Source organism: Dermacentor variabilis, chromosome 8 (genome assembly GCF_050947875.1).
Source record: "Dermacentor variabilis isolate Ectoservices chromosome 8, ASM5094787v1, whole genome shotgun sequence".
NCBI classification, from domain to species: domain Eukaryota; kingdom Metazoa; phylum Arthropoda; class Arachnida; order Ixodida; family Ixodidae; genus Dermacentor; species Dermacentor variabilis.
In genome coordinates, this window is record NC_134575.1 from 101,816,325 (window position 1) to 101,833,620 (window position 17,296).

Consider the following 17,296-nt stretch of genomic DNA (forward strand, 5'->3'; position numbering starts at 1 on the left):
TTGTTTGTATTCACATTAACCCTTCCAGTGTTGGGGTGTCTTTCTTTTTTCTAGGATATTATAAAATGAACACATCAGTTCATTTCTGGTTAAGCAAAAGAGTAAGGAAAAGAAATGGTCAATGAGAAATGTACTCTTGGTATATGACGGGCAAAAGTGGAGAATGTACGGATATGTCAGTGACATGGCGGGACAGAAAAAAGCCGCAGTTTCACCTGAAAGGCAAAGCATCGATTGAGACAGCAAATTAATGGACAGCTGTACGAAGTAGGGATAGTTGTTTTATCAGCCGTATAAACTCGTAAATATTCGCCTACTAACTAAATTAACAAGCATGGTGTCATGCGTGCACAAACAAACGTCAACACATCTCACTCGATGACCGCGAAAACTTGCTGTCAACACGCTGGAGTGAGGAAGCGTGGCTGCAGCGGCGAGTGAATTGACCTGAATGCTGCATCTCGCATCAATGCAAACTAAGCCGCGAAAACACAGTGCGCGGCGGACTCTGTCGCCCGTCGCAGATGGCTTCCATGATACAGTGGCCCGAGCGGGTGCCGCCCGGGGTAAAACGCGCCTACCCTCCTCCTGGACCCTTGAGTATGACAGAAGACGCGCACTTCCTCCCTGCGTTCCTCCGTTGCCTGCGTGAGATTAAGCTGTGACCGCTGGCACACCCTCGAACGCTTTCACTCGCACATACAGCCTATGATGTGTGGTAGCAATTTTATCGCCCTTCGACTTTATACGGAACCTCACAGCGATGGTGATGGCAGAAATGCATCTGGAGTGTCCATATATAATTGCCATCATAATAAAAGTGGAAATGTACCAGTACATCAGTGAAATTGAAAGGCTTCATTGACACCCACTCCAGTTCATACTCACGTCCACTCACACCCTCCATGGTTAGCTGACGCTCTATCTAACGCCTGCAAAATTAGCATAAAGAAAGTATGAGTCGGCACACTCATGAGTGAGTATGCTGACCTATGCCCATTGCATGTTGGCACTGGAGGTAATGAGGAAGGTGGTCGCCTTGCTTTAGGTGCCTCTAGTGCTTTGTAATTTCACGCAACCTTGACGACGATTGAGTTCTAATTGTCCGACACAGCCTCCGGGAGCATGCTTATTCAGACAGCGCTGCTGGTTCATGCCTTCCTCAAGCCCTCAAGCCCACAGTGGGGGTATGCTGCCCCCCACCAAGCAATGTCTTTGCCAATGAAGCTGTACACGAGTTGCATGCTGTTCGCTGAACAGGTGTGCTGGTAGGGGATGCAACAAGGGCAATGTGTTCAGCCAGCAGTAGCAGCAGCAGCAGCAGCAGCAGCAAAACTCTTCCCTCCATCTATTGGGTGGAAATGATGCGCTTAAATGCATCTAAATGATGAATGTAGTGTTCTTTCTCAGCTGTATATATGCAGAAGTTTTCCTAGTTCCATGGTTATATTACCGGTTTAACGTGTTCTACTGTTGTTTTTTTGTTAGTTTCTTCTTTACACTAGCTTAATTTTTACAAAAGGTTATATATTTCTTGGCTCAGTGTTTATTACGATTAACAGTCCATACACATGTACTTGGTGTAAATTATTTTTATTTAAATATGCCTTGCACCTTACAGGCCTGTACGGAAACATTGTCCAAGGGGGATCAAACAAACCTCTATACAAAGTAGCTTAACAAAAAAAAAAAACATAACGTCGACAAGTACGGAAAGATAGGGGTAAGTAAAAAACTAGTGATCTCAGATATTATATTATAAGGGTGGCTGAGTGGCATGGGCATATTTGTGAAAGAGAGATAAAAGGGCAATGTCTCGACGGTCTTTTTAATAGGTGAAGTGAAAGTTCGAGCTTTAACTGGGTTACATGGAACTGGTAATCAGAATTCCGCAAAATAAAACGACAAGCTCTGTTCTGGATCGCTTCTAACTTGTCTTTTGAGTATTTTTGAAGAAGTGACCAGATGGATGAAGTGTATTCTAACTGCGGTCTAACAAATGTTATATAGGCTTGTTTATGTACATGAAGGGTAGTGCCTTGTAGGTTGTGCCAAAGAAACTCTAATGATCTGGAAAAATTAGCAGAAAGTGGTCACATGATCAACCCAAGAAAGATTTGGTGTCAGGTGGATGCCTAGGTACTTATACAGTGTGGTCCTGGCCAATATATTATTATTAATGTTGTAAGGAAAACGCAATCAAGCAGATTATTGGGTAAAAGAAATTGTGTTACATTTGGAAAAGTTGTGAGTCATTAGCCATGTTTTACACCAATCGTTAATTATATTGTCACTTTAGAGTGACAGGTGGTCATCAGTACTTTTTATTGAACAACAAACAATGCAATCATCATCAAATATCCGTATACAAGATGAGATGTTATTTGGTAGATCATTGATTAAATTAAAAAGAGTAATGGACCAAGGATGCTTCCTTGTGGCCCACCTGATGTGCTGTTGGAAGGAGGAGAGGAGTATTAACAATGGTGAACTGCTGGCAATTAGAAAGAAAATTACAGACCCATGACAAGGTTAGTGAATCTAATTTGAGCGTAGAAAGCTTAGATATTAGTCGGCAATGCGCTACACGATCAAATGCTTTGGAAAAGTCTAGGAAGATACAATCAGTTTGTAAGTTATGTTCATGTTGTAATGTAGGTCAGTAGTGAATTCAAAGAATTGCGACTCGCAGAAAAACCCTTTTCTAAATCCATGCTTTTCGGGGAAGAAAAGATGATTAAATTCCAGGTTTTTGTAGATACGCGATGCAATAATGTGTTCAAGCATTGTGCAACAGATCCGTGTTAATGAGATGGGGCGATAATTTTAATGCAATAGTTTATTGCCACGTTTGAATGTCGGTACTACTTTCCTACTTTCCAATCAGTGGGCAGCTCATTTGTTGATGCCTATAGCCTGACAACTGCCTACAGATATCAATTGAGATGATGCTAGAGACAAAAATGATATAGTTTAGTATTTTTGAATTAATTTCATCGACACCAGAGGAAGAGGACACTTTTCGGCCATTAGATGTACAATGCCATCAAGAGTAATGTCAACTGGCGCCATGTGGCGGTAATCAAAATCAAGTATATAGTTAGGGATGTTAGAATTGTCTTCTTTGGCGAAGGCCTGTGCACTGATACATATGACTGATATGCGCACGGGATTGCTATTTTTGTGCCCCGAGAGTCACTACTGCTGTTTCACCCCGAGAGAAGATGAAGAAGTCTACTTTCTCCTTTAGTCTTGGCTCATAGGCAGCACAATGTATCGCCCGAAAAGTGATATATTTGTGCAATAGTATTTGTTAGCAAGTGCTTCCCTTGAATCCTGAGACTACCACCACATTTGAGTTTACCGTATTTTTTTGCCCAAATGTGCATGAAATCCTTTAGCAAATTGGTTTTATCCCAATTGTGTTCTCATGCAAGCTTGGGCATGGTTATCGCGATAATGGCACTAGTTTCAGGATGGCTGTTTAGTGAATGTGGCTAGAGTACTGACTGACTGTGCTCAAGTAGTGGCCTAAAATTTAGTGAAAACCAACGAATTCTTTTTGGCAGTTTCTCACACTAACATATAATGTAAATCGCTTATGAATTTTGACCAGCAAAAATGATTCTTTTATTTCGAGTTACTTATTTTTATTAATTAGAAATACCTCTAGGCGAAATGCCCTGTATGCGACAGGTGCTGCAACTGCGAAGGTTTTCAGCGACGGTGGTGTTGCAATGACAACACTGAAACACGGCAAGTATTAACATGGCTCAAAGTGAATATTCAGTAAGACCTCGTCAATTCGACCCTCATTAATTCGGAAAATCTGATAACTCAGACTCATCCTCTGGTCCCGGCAGGCGTATGCATTATTTCATCCTCTCGTTAATGCGGATGTATTTGGCCGCAAATCAGTTGATTCGGACCACTCTCGGAGCGCGGCGAGTGATGAGTGCCGCAAATGCGCGACGCAAAAGAGAAAAAAAAATAACGGCACTAGCATCCAACCGAAACAAAGCGGCAGAGACTCCATTGCCACTATCATCAGCAGAATTCCTATGTGAATGGCAGTGATAGCGACCACGGTTTCGTCTGCAGTTGTTACAGCAAACGGTAGTTTCGTTTTGACTTGGTGCAAAGCTGTCAAGTATGAACAGCACTGGCTATATTGTGATGGACAGACGATTGGTTTGTGACTGGCTCACTGGCAAAAGATATATTCAGGATGTACGTGCCATAGTGAATGGCGTGTCTCAAATGAAGGCGCGGCCGTGCTGCGAAGGAAGTGGATGCCGCTGCGAAAGCCAATCAGTCATGAGATAACGAGAATTCCAGCTTCCATATTACTTTTGGGCAAAATAGAAAAGGGATTGTCTGATTCATTTAGTAAATAAAATCGCTTTGATGTAGTAATAAGCTTTTGTTTATTGTTTTCTTGATACTCTCAATAATTCGACATTCATTTAATTCGGCCACTATTTTCAGTCCTCTGATATCGGAATTAATGAGGTTTTCCAGTGTAGTTGTTTTACAAGGGTTGTCTATCCGACCATCCACAGCTGTACAGTGCTGCTAAATGTTTAAAATGAAATGCATGGATGTGCGTTGCTAGCATTTTTAGGTCTGCATGCTGCTTTTTTCTATTCGGAGCCATTAACTAATTGTGTTTGTAAGAACCTCACAGGTAAATTGGCGGGAGTAACATTCACACTAAGAATAAAGACAGTATAGATTATATACAATGTGATCTTGACTAATCGGTCTCATCTAATCCAATTCAATCTAATCCTTATTAAGAAGTAGAAAAGGTACACGGCAGAATCTGTAACGCATAATGTTGAATAGGTAACTGGTCCTCTATTACAGAGAGTGCTGGGGGAAGGAAATTGTACTCAAGGATGGCAAATGCTTATGAAATGATGAGTTTACAAAAAGAAAAAAAAGAAATACAGATATAGGCGTAGGTACGATTCATACAAGACAGAGAAAATCTCCACTACAGGCTTCTGTCCAGCAGTGGATTGGATTGTGCTGCTGATGTTGATGAACTTGTTGTGCCAGGAGTTAGATTCTTACAGCAGATCATGCACCACTCTTAATCCCAAGTCTGTCTTTTTGTTTTCAGGGGTGTAGTGAGTTTGACATCTCTTGCCTAATGACAGGTAAAGGGACTCTAAGCCTGGTATTCATAAATGCACCTTAACTTCAAGTCTATGCTTGACTTGGCCTAGACTACGCCTGGCGTGAACATGCCCAAGACGCTCACAGCATTTCCTTTGGAACGTTCATGTCGAGCGTCATCTAGATCAAGTCAAGCACGGGCTTCATGCTAAAGTGCATTTATGAACACACGGGTTGAGGAAAGTATTAAATCGAGCTAGATTGAAAGATTAAGCTTCTGTAATAACAAAGTCATCACTTGTACTGAGGACAGGGCCTTTTCAAGTGAGAAATTGACGAAAAGGGAAAATCGGAGCGGTGAATACCTTAGTTTGAGGCGAGGTCTATTGATGCAACAGCGCAAGTGTGCTGTTTTGTAGCTCAGGATTTCCAGTGTGTAAACACCTGTGCATGCTCTGTACAGACCACAAACCATCCCTTGGGGTACCGCCAAGATATACATTATAATTACTTGCCGACAGTCGAGAAGCAAGGCATGGCCCAGCTTGCTCCAGTAGGCAGCCATCTGGTCCATGATACCGCACGGCACACCGGCAAACTCGTGCTCTGCCTTCTGGCAGAACAGTGGAGCCTGGTGTGCATCCCTGGATCACAGACACTAACATTAGGAAACTGTTTGCTGGGACACAGCTTCACGCAAAGGACCACATGCAAAAGGATTACGGAAGAGAGAAGAAAATGGCAGAGATCTGCACAGCTTGAAACAAGATGAACAGAAGTTGAGGCACACACAAGTGTAAATTTCAACATTGGTTGGTTTTATTAAAAGCTGGATCATGTGTCTATATGCCTGAGACAATGCAAAGCATGAACAAACCACGACTCAGCAGAAAATGATAGTTCTTTCCTAGATAAGGACACCAAAGAAGTACTAACGCACTCTTGGCCAAGTTTACTTATTTTTGTGGATTCAATTATGAACCTGGTCATCTTGTATTGATGCCTGTGCACAGCAAAGCAATCCTAAAACAGGCAAGAAACTGCAAGCTTTTGTCTGTCAACTTTTGTATATCTTGTCTGAAGTGCCTGCTCTAGGAAATATGTCGTACCAACAAGGCCACAACTCAATCTTTTCAAACATTACTAAATGTACACAACATGCGAATAGATACAGCATCACTTCACTCCTTTCAGCTTGCAGCGGGCTTGTGATTGCCTCCTGCACCATTACGCTGCATGATAATAGCCCTATGCAATTTTTTTTCCCTCTGCCATCATAAAAGAGTGTGGGACGCCTGCAGTAACAAAGGCGCAACTCGTGAGTGGCTTCGAGGCAAGAACAAAAAGTGAACAGGACTGGTACCAGCTGTGGCAAAGGTAGCCGTTTGCTATGAGCATAATGACAGGTCTTTGCTTTAAGGCAAAGGGCACCATTGCAGTACGCGTTGCCTGAATATGGCCCATTAGCAGTTCTGGAAGTGCAATCTACCAATCACACTGGGCTTAAAATATTTTTTCTTTATATTCAGAGTGGTCATTTGGGTGAATTGGTTATTGCTTCAGTACTCAAAGACACGAGCACAAGAAGGGACACAGGACACAAAAAAATTTGAATTAAATTCTGGCGTTTTATGTGCCAAAGCAACCATATATGTCAGGCACACTGTAGTAGGGGACTCCAGATTAATTTTGACAACCTGGGAGTCTTTAATGCCCTTGTAACATGCACCCAATGCATGGTACATGGGAGTTTTTTGCATTGCGCTCCCAATCTCCAAAATGTGGCTGCCGCAGCTAAGATTCGATCTCGCGCTCTCGGGCTTAGCGGCGCAACATCGAAGCCAACGTTACTAGATTAGCTTCAGTTTGCAAACTGCAATGCGGAGCGTGTCACCTTTCCATCTCACACCACATGGCGGTGCTCGCCAAATGGTTTGCTTGAATCTCCAGACTTGTTGTTGCTTTAGTGGCTTTATTCATACCCGCTGTAGTAGTGGTCGTAGGCCATTGGTGTTGTTGTGCCCTGATCATGCTATTTAAGTTGTCTAAAGTTCTAAGTAGTGTTTTACTGTGAGCAACAGACATACCACGCTGCTTCGTGACCGGTTGGAAAAGCAGTTATGATTTGAAAGTACCTGCCGAAAAAGAGGCATCTTTTCCAGGTTCCTGGCGATGGTGCTTGCCTTCAAGGGTGGCAGCATTCAAAACCTTTAAATTTAAATTTTATACCTGTAAAACTGTCCTTCTGAGCCTTATTTCATATTGTAACAGCATGTTTGTACAAATGAAGAAGAAGAGAAGGAGTGGTGGAAGAGAAGGAAGAGGTGGACTTTGTTTTTGGCTTGGTGGCCTTGTCCCATCTAACGCTTTAGTGCCGAGACTTCTCAGTAAACGTCTCCTGCCTTGTAACATTTCTGGAAGAGGTGCAGGGCACCACGTCTGACCGTAGAACCTTTCCCTCCAAGTCTTCGCCCAGTCATCGCCTTGCTGGCCGTCTGCCATCGCCACCGACATGTCCACTGACGCAGGCTCTTCGACATCCTCACCTTGTGCTTGCCAGCCGCATACACTCTTAAATAAGTTTACACCCATTGGGGCTTATCTTGTTCCACAACAATAATCGTTATCTGCCTCGCTTGCATTTACTTTCTTGAAAACTCGGTGCTCACTACTTTCCTGTGGAGAAAATGCTGTGTCACGCTGATAATGTGCAAGCCGTTTATGACATGGAAGTACTGTGAGCTTGCAGCATTAAAGAAAGGAAACGTGGGCAAGAGAGATGACAATTACTGTTGTGGGACAAGATATGACCCAAAGGGTCATAACTTGTCCAGAACAGTAATTGACATCTTGTCAAATCTTGACAATTGTCAATTGTCAAATTTAAGCTCTTTCCAGAGCGTGCAGGGATGTAATACTTAGCAGACACAATCGTTAACACACACTGTATGCACTGCGCTTGCCAGCTTGAAATGGCCAGACCTGCCGAGGGGCCTGTGAGGTGCCTTTCAATATGATGGAGAGAAATGCTGTCCAGACATTTTTTGCCTATTGGCATCTTGAAAATAGTGACAAAGAAGCTTGTACATAGTAGTAAACTACTTTGAGTAAGTGAAAACGCAAGCTCTCTTCTCTTTCATTTATCTGGTTTCCCAAGCAAGCAATTAACATGAAATCTCATAGCTTACGCTAACATAACAAATAACATAGCTGACTGTAAAGTCTAATATCGCGGGCTTTATTTGCCACAACTTTTATTAGGCAAACAATCAAATAAATGAACATCACAGAAAGACACCCAGATAATGAACAAGATCAGTTATTTTTGTGATGAGCAGTTTCAGTGCATGTATAGCGTGCAATCCAATACGAATATCATGACATTCGTCATACTTTTCCTTAACCCTTTGCTTTATCTTAGCTACGTGGTTGACGTGCATGCCCTTATTTACCATCCCTCAGGCTATTACCTCTATCTTAATTACTACGTAAAAAATATGCAAATTAATGCGTTGCAAAACAAATGCACTGGAATTGCGTTCGGAGCAGGTGGCCGCCGAGCCAGGCAAGCGCAGCTACCAAGCCAACAGCGACGGAAGTGCCACAGCGTGAGAGGAGACGGAAAGGAGACGCATTCTCGCACAGGGCTCAGGCAGAGCTTGCAAACTAAAGCTAATCTAGTAACATTGTCTGAAGCCACTACACCACCACAGTCAGTCACAGGACACACGAAGCACTGCTTTAGACACGAAGCACTGCTTTGTGTGTACTGCTCCTGCCCTTTCTTGTGTCTGTCTGTCAGCACTAAAACAATTTTTTTTAGAGGTTCTTCAATGTTTTCCTCAGTGTGTGCCACTTCCCTTCTTCACTGTTTTCCAGAATAATTGCATCTTTTAAATAGCGAGGATGAAGTCAGCCATTTTTTAAATTTTTTAAGTAATGTATTCTCAATAGTGACTAACATGAGAATTTATGAGGAACTGCCACAAGTTTTAACGTACAGAGAAACAGCACATCTGGAAGCTTCGACGTGTCATCAGCATGATCAAGTGCTTAATGAGGCACTAACCTGCATATCGCCGGTGCATTTGTGGGCACCCAAAGTTTGATTCATGTCATCTCAAGGTATTTTGAAAGCCAGTTCATACATATGTGAGCTTAACAAAAGTTCCGTGTATTCACACCAAATTAGACAAAGCTTGCTGAGCTCATGTTGACCTTATCATAGAATTCTTCTTAGCAGGGTTTGTCATAAAAGGTCCACCGCATATAATAATCGAGAGAATGATTGTGTGCTCCTCTTCTGGTATTTTTGGTGCCTTTTTGACACACTGTAATGTCAACAGGGTCATCCACGTGACGTCCCCAGGGCAAAATCTACCGAATGGTTCATATACAAGGGACATCAGGCGCAATGCATCTGCTAGCACCTTTTCCCCACATAGTCGCACATCTGCTCTTTCTTGTCATCTCGATTGCCACGCCTTGCATGCTCAGCTGATTTCACTTTATTTAGCATGTTTCACATTGCGTGTGCGGTGGAAACGGCACGTAGCTGAAAAGCACAGAGGACTGATGAGCAAATGCTGATGGTGTCTTCAAATAACAGCGCCAATGTGACGTTTGGTGCTGGCCTAGTGTCCACAGGTCTCCTAGAGAAGTATGCGGCGAGCAGGAGAGAGTGCTCGTAGGGAGAGCAGCAAAGGTGGGAGAGAAGGTGCTCGCTCAGCTTCAAGGTGGTTTAGGGGCACTTTAAGCAGAGAGGACACCGCTGTGCCTATGAACAGGATGAGGTACAACAAAACAGGAAGGGACCTGGACATAGATAAATGCTCGTCCAATTTCAGAGGGAGGCAGAAAGTGCATAATCCACTCATGCATTCTTGAGTAGAATGTTCAGTTGGGCTTTTAGATAACACATATTACACGAAGTTTAACTACATAGCAAATGATCGCTGCACGTGGCAAACATAGAAACACGAGATAAACACTAACTAACCAGATGAAACATTTACGAGCACACTCCATGCTTCTGCATCCAGATTGAAATCTTCTACTATGCACTAAATGTGCGTCAGCATAGGTGAAGGAAGACCAAGAGTTGTTGTGAGCCCTTGCCCATGATATGGCCAGTGGTGATTGTATATTGCTACACTGCGCACACCATCCAGTTTTAATGACTGACTGCCTGAATGTGCGATGGAGGTGCTTTAAACTGCATGCCAGTGGTACAAATTGCGAGCCATTTACACCTTCATTAAACAAAAGTAAGCAAAGCATGCCACAAATTTGGAGCACTGCTCATGAAATGCTCAATGAGTACTTATGTTCGCACCCTACAGTGTCATTTCCACATTGAATCACTCCCATTGTAATACATACTACGTCATTATTTACATTTGGGCGGGCATGACTGCATATCAAACACTAAGCTTAGTCTGTCCTGCGATCAACAGTGGTCGAACATCACTTTGTCCTCATTTGCTGTGGAGCTCTGCCTTGTTTAGCAGTCTCTAGTCACTTTTGGTTACAGGGGTGTGTACAGTCACAAGCGAGAGTTTCAAGACCACAGAGAAATTCCACAAAAAGTTTTTTTTCTTTTCCGGCCAAGGCAAGCAGGCTGAAATCAAGTGGTACTACCCACACATGTCTGTTCAGCCAATGAGACAGTTTCATGTTCATTTAAAAGGAACTTCCCCCTGCGGAAAATTTCTGGCGCTGTCCCTGGTACGTGCAGCAGTTGTTATGGTGAGCTGCTGCTTAGCACGATGCCACAGGTTTAATTCACGGCTGCAGAAATCATATTACGATGAGAGTGAAATGCAACAATGGTCGTGATGTGTGGTTTCAAGTGGTGCAGGATGGCCAAAGAGCGCAAAGCAAGATGTCATGAGTTTTCTACGGTGAATGTATTCCTAATGGCAGATGCTGCAAAGCTGATAGCTGTAAAGAAGGCTAGAAATTTGTCACTGTGAAGTCACAAATTTTTTGTAAAAAGTGATTAATTTAAGAAAAGAATCTAATTAACAAACACTTGTGTACTTGTAGACCTGTATAGGTGCACATTAAGGAGATCCAGGTGGTCAAAATTAATCCAGAGTTCTCCACTATGGTGTCTAATAGCTCCAGTGTTGCTTTGGGAGATTAAACCCAATCAATCAATCAATCAATCAATCAATCAATCAATCAATCAATCAATCAATCAATCAATCAATCAATCAATCAATCAATCAATCAATCAATCAATCAATCAATCAATCAATCAATCAGTTTGGGGCTTTTACCAACTTCATCAGCCAGGTGAGTAGCAGAGTGAAATCGTACTTTTGAGTTAATACTTGTGAGAAGTGTTTTATTTCATACTCCAGTACTATATATATGTGCAGTTCATTTGCCTATAGTAGTACAGGCACCCAAAACTGAAATATGTGCACCATAAAATCACCTTGAGAACTATACTTGCATTCTTCAAATTATCAGGTGACTAAGGGCCACACATTCAGTATATTCTTTGAGTGAAAATGGTAAGCGCTTGATGTCAAAAAATAAAACTTGTATCAAACATTTTTACCCTCTTCTTCTGAATATAGCTGCATTGCATGCAATGCTAGAATAGTAAGTTTTCAGACTTAATGTGAATTGGATAGTGCCACATGAAAAGTGAATTGTATATTGCACACTTTTCAAATAGTTCCCAAATTATGAATAATTTTTCCCCACTAATACAAAATAACATTGACATCCTAGTATTTTTAAAATTAGTAACTTTCTACCCATTAAACTGCCTATTATGAGACGTGTTCTACTGAAAGTCCAAATGGAACATTAGGAACAAATAATCATGCAGTTTGTTCACATATTCACGAAGCTTCAAAGCATATGTAACCATGCATCACCAGGACGAAGTTCTAAAGGACAGTCGTCTAAGCTCATTTTATCTGCGAGGCTCAATCAGAAATATGCATGGTCTGCAGTTGCAGAACAAAAAACAAAGTACTATTTTCTCTAGTTGGAATAACAGCGGCAGATGTCGCCACTATTATATCAAATAATGTTGCAATTAATTGCGTTCATATTTAATCCAAAGACAACACACAGGTGCTGCATCCATAGATAGTAACAAATTATACGCACTATCGGGTGCAATGTCCCAACAAAATCTCAGTGCAAACGATTGTAATTTAGCCAGAAAATCCTGGCTTCCCAAGTGACGCGCCGTGCTCAATGTCCACTATGGTGGCATTTCAGCTCAGTTTCACGTTTGATTACGCGCATTTGATGGAGCAAAGTATTTGGGAGCTAGCATATTCCAAGAAAGATTTAGATCCACAAATAGTGACCACTCGATTCGAGGATCAGATCGAAGACAACACTATTCAATTTTTTAATGCGAAAGTTTAGAATATTTGTATACCGCCTACACAATGCACATGCAGGCAGCTGCTGCTGTGAAGAAATGCAAGTATGTTTTAAAATAAATGAGCTTCAAAGGAATTGGAGATGCATGTATGCTGATCATGCCTACTGCCAACATTCGATGATCATCGCCAGTCTAAGTCTTTCTGCCCCAGCATGCTTCAGTTCATCACGCATGGTATGATGGGTTAACTGAAACTGGACTGCTGTGGCCAGCACAAGCAGTACACTACAGTTTGGAGCTCAAATCCACTCTGCAAATGGGAGACGGCATGACTGGCTCACCTTAGTTCCTCTGGCTCAAGCAGCGCCCTGAGGAAGCTGAACATAGCCACCTCCAGTGCGGCCGAGCTGGACAGGCCCGCTCCTGCAGGCACCGAGCTGATGACAACCGCATTGAAGCCACTCCGTATGTGTCCTGGACAAGGGGTTGGACACAGTAGAGAGCTTCAGCTTGTCCGTGCATGTGCTGCCCTTTACAGAATATTGGATTTCCAGAAATGTGGCAGCAGTATAACAGTCCCAGTAGAGACATCTTGTCATGCTTTGTACAGCCACAACATGTTAGAAAAGATTTTGTGTCACAAGGCTACTTTTCTCAATAAATATAAAGGAAAGGCTGCATGTTAAGGATTATGTCGCTGCTGATGACACTTTGTGCCAGACGATAAGTGAAACACAGTTGGTCACTGCCAGCATTGCTACTGCCATCCATGTCTCCAGTAGCCTAGTATTCCGCAAAGGTTAGTTTGTTTACAGACGAACTAAAACACCCTAATAGGTGTCACTTGTGTCACATGACAGTGACAACAGGCAGATTGATGAATCTTCAGTCAAGAATTTAGCAGGTAAACTTGTGCACGAGAGATGATGGAACAACTTGGTGGTAATGACAGCTGCAAGCGCAGTCAATGGTCAAGCACAGTCAAGTAACTGATGTGCAAGCTTGGACTCAGCATGGGGTGTGTGAAACAGATACAAGGCGGTAATCAGTCTCTCTCTCTCTGTCACCCTGACACACACACATGCATGCACACATACACAGATGCAAAGAGCACACATTTCTAAGCAATAACAAGCTGTTTAATGTTGCATATTGTAAGGCGCAACGTTCTGAGATGGTACTTCAGCCCTACCATACTCCACAGAGTGGCGCATAATGAACGAGCATTTGGTGAACATGCCTATTTTTGCTTCCGCATTTCCCCCGCACACGCACGCATGTGCGCACACAGAGGCACACAAACCAAAACCATGCTATAACGTGCATGAATGCAGCTTTATGCGCACAAAATGAGGACAGAGAAGAGGCTACGAGTGCAGATGGCTAAGACACACAGCGCTCGTGTGTGTTATCCTCTTCTCTGCCCTTGCCTTGTGTGCATGAAGCTGCGTTCATGTTGTACCAACATGCCCAAACAGTCACCTTAGTGAACTACAGTGAGCCTTTAAGTGCCACTTGCTGCAAATAAAGAGGCAGATGCAGAATGTGGTTAAAAAACAGAAGTAAACGAAGCCCGACACAACGTCTAATGTTTTGTTAAAGATAAGTTTTGAGCTCAGCATCGTGCCTTGTGGTTCTTCCCTATGTTGCGCGTGTGGTTTGCACTGTGGTTATATAATGCATTTTGACCAACTAGCCCAAGCGTGTCTCATTACTGTTCAGTTCTTGCACAACAGGCTCTTTTAATCATTGTACGTCATCTGGACTGCTAAGAGCCAGGTTTAAGGCCCTTGCTATGCAACACACAACAAGGAGAAAAAAGGTTGACGAGACCACACAGGAACAATCAAACAAAGAAAATGGAATTAATGCTTTTGGTTAGACCACTAATGAAGTGAATAGTTGGCTGCACCAGGTTACAGTTATATAGCAAGCAGCTTTGCCTGATTCACATGTTTAGTGGACATCACCAGAGGCGTAACATGTTGGCGTGGCGGGAAAGTAAAATGGATATGGGGACGAGTCCCTTGTCCATCACGAAGCTTACTGACCATGTGCCTGAAAAGGCAGTCATTGTGAAGACTAGTGGGATCATTGGCCCCTCTTTCGATGCGACTAGTGGATGCGCAATAGGCACCGTTCCAGCCATCACTTTATCGTAACACACTGCAGTATCGTATTTCTTTGGTCGCATAATTCTGCCCGTTTTAAAAAAAAAAAATTCATACACATAGACAGGCACGCTCAGTAAAGTCCAGTTGGAAGTTTGCACATATGATGTATCGTGAAAAGAAAACGCAAGAAATTTCAAATTTACCCACAACATGCAGCCATGCAACTGAGAGTTGGAACATGCTCGGCATGCAACTGAGAGTTGGACAAAGAACGGCAAGGTGTTGGTCAGGAAGGAAGAAGATTCTAATGTAATTAGTGTCAATGGCGTGGCTGATTTTGCAAAAATAAACTAATGGGGTCATTTGAATCCTTCGGCGAATGGGATAAGCATATCCTCGAAACATTGAGGGAAGAAACACTGCATGAAGAGCTAAAATTACTACACATGAACATTCGTAGCCTGCAGAAAAATTGGGATCACTTGTGTGCATATTTGCAAACAATGCCTGATGTGGATGTCATTGCGCTGTCTGAAATCAACATTACAGCGGAAAGGTTAAGTTTGTATTGCCTCAGAGGCTACTCGCAATATGCCGTATGTCGGGAAAATAGGAAAGGAGGAGGTGTTTTGGTGTTTGTGAAAGATAGCTGGTTGTCATACAGTATTGAGGTGAAATTTGATAAAGCCGAGCTGCTCAACTTGTCGATTAGTAAAGTGGACACTACGTACACTCTGTGTATTATCTATCGGCCGCCAAACTTGAATACACACAAATATATCGAGGAACTGCAGCTTTTACTAAATAAGTATATGAACGAGAAACACCTGATTTTAGTAGGCGACATAAATATAGATATCTTCCAAGAGTCTCAAAAAACTGTAACTGATTACCTTAATTTGCTAGCTGAACATGGGTTATACAATGCAATAAATGACTACACAAGAGAGGAATACTTGGGCTCAAAAATTTCCAAATCGTGCATTGACCTCATCATCCTTCGATTAACCAACCAGCGGTATACATCCGGAGTCGTTAAGCACAAACTGGCTGACCATTATTTTGTCATGTTAGCAATTATGTCTGAACAACCAATAACGAAAGGAAAGGCTTTGGTTACAAGAACTATTATAGATAATGCACAAGTTGACAGAAAAATTAAAAATACAAACTGGAGTGCACTCTTACCGCTTGATCACTTAACCATGTGCAGCAGTCTTATTGAAACATTCAATAGGATTTACGAAGGTTCCACTAAAATAGTAAAGGTGAAGAAGAGAAAGCCTGACAGTAAATGGATCACGCCAGATATCATAGAATTGTGCTACCTTAAGGACAAAGCATGGCAGAAAAGCAAGAAAGAACCGCACGATGTTACGAAAAGAGCAGAATACTGTTCACTAAGAAATCTGGTGACAGCGAAATTGCGACTTGCGAAACGAAGATACCTGTCACGAGAATTCTCGTTAAATAAAAACGATGTAAAGAAAACGTGGGCATTGGTAAACGACCTGATGGGCCGATCGAAACACGCATGCGTTGAAGAAGTGATAAAAAAGAACTTCCCCACAGTAGACACGAGAGTAATGTGTGATAAGTTCAATGACACATTCTTGCATGCGGCGGAAAAGCTAAGAGCAACAAGTCGCAATGGGCACACCGAATACAAACCTAAATGCACATGCGCAAACACAGCTTTTCTGCCAGAAATATCTGAAGTCGAATTATGGAATATCATCAAGGGTTTGAAGGAATGGAAGCCACCGGGTTTTGATAAGATTCGTAATCGAGACCTCCATAGTAATTTTAAGGAACTAAAAGACGTATTATTAAAAATACTAAACGGAATATTTCAAACTGGAGATATACCGAAAGGAATGAAAATCTCTATTGTTAGCTCCAATATACAAAAACGGAAAAAAGAATGACTGCGGAAATTACAGACCGATTTCTATCCTTTCAGCGCTTGCCCACATAATGGAAAAGCATGTAGCATCCGTGCTGCTGTCGTTCTGTGATCGATTTTCACTGAACAATAATGCGCAATTTGGCTTCACACAGAATAAAAATACAACTTCCTTGCTAGATGAGCTATCCGATTACATCAACAGTTCGATAGAAAATAACCGAGTGGTCCTGGCTTTAATGTTAGATCTAACAAAAGCTTTCGATACCATAGACCATAACATTATGGTAAAAAAGTTGCAATATCTGGGTTTTCGGGAACACTTCATTAAGTTTTTTTCAAGTTATTTTGCTGACAGATTTTAGTGTGTTAGGTTAGGAGAAACATATAGCAGTTTGGAGTCACTAAACTATGGAGTACCTCAGGGTAGTACGTTAGGACCCCTGCTTTTTAACATTTATGTTACAGACCTCAGCCTTCTACCATTACATTCTAAAATGTTCCAGTATGCGGATGACACTGCGATTACTATAGATGTTGCCAACATTGATACAGGGTTCCAACAACTACAAAGTGATATTGTTAAATTATGTGATTGGTTTCAGGAAAATTATATTTACATAAATAAAGGGAAAACAAAGCTAATTTGTTTTAAGAATCCCCACAAAGCTATCACAATTAATAGGAGGATTTTTTTGCATTCATCAGACTGTAATTCATGACGTTGCCTACCTTTGCCACTCGAATCAACTGTAAAGTATTTAGGTGTGCATTTCGATCAATGTCTTAATT

At 42.1% G+C, this 17,296-nt stretch overlaps 1 protein-coding gene and 1 long non-coding RNA gene across 2 annotated transcripts in view; one reads left to right on the forward strand and one right to left on the reverse strand.

Moving 5' to 3' along the window:
* The window catches only part of LOC142590490 (uncharacterized), a 35,005-nt gene that overhangs the window by 15,612 nt on the left and 2,097 nt on the right, over window positions 1-17,296 (forward strand). The gene's annotated exons all lie outside the window — the stretch shown is intronic.
* LOC142590488 (galactokinase-like) overlaps window positions 1-17,296 on the reverse strand; it is a 29,179-nt gene that overhangs the window by 6,403 nt on the left and 5,480 nt on the right. Inside the window, exons 3-4 of the mRNA XM_075702649.1 lie at window positions 12,826-12,958; window positions 5,640-5,768 (exon numbers count right to left, since the gene is read on the reverse strand). Coding sequence (XP_075558764.1) covers window positions 5,640-5,768; window positions 12,826-12,958 — 262 coding nt within the window. The remainder of the gene's footprint in view (window positions 1-5,639; window positions 5,769-12,825; window positions 12,959-17,296) is intronic.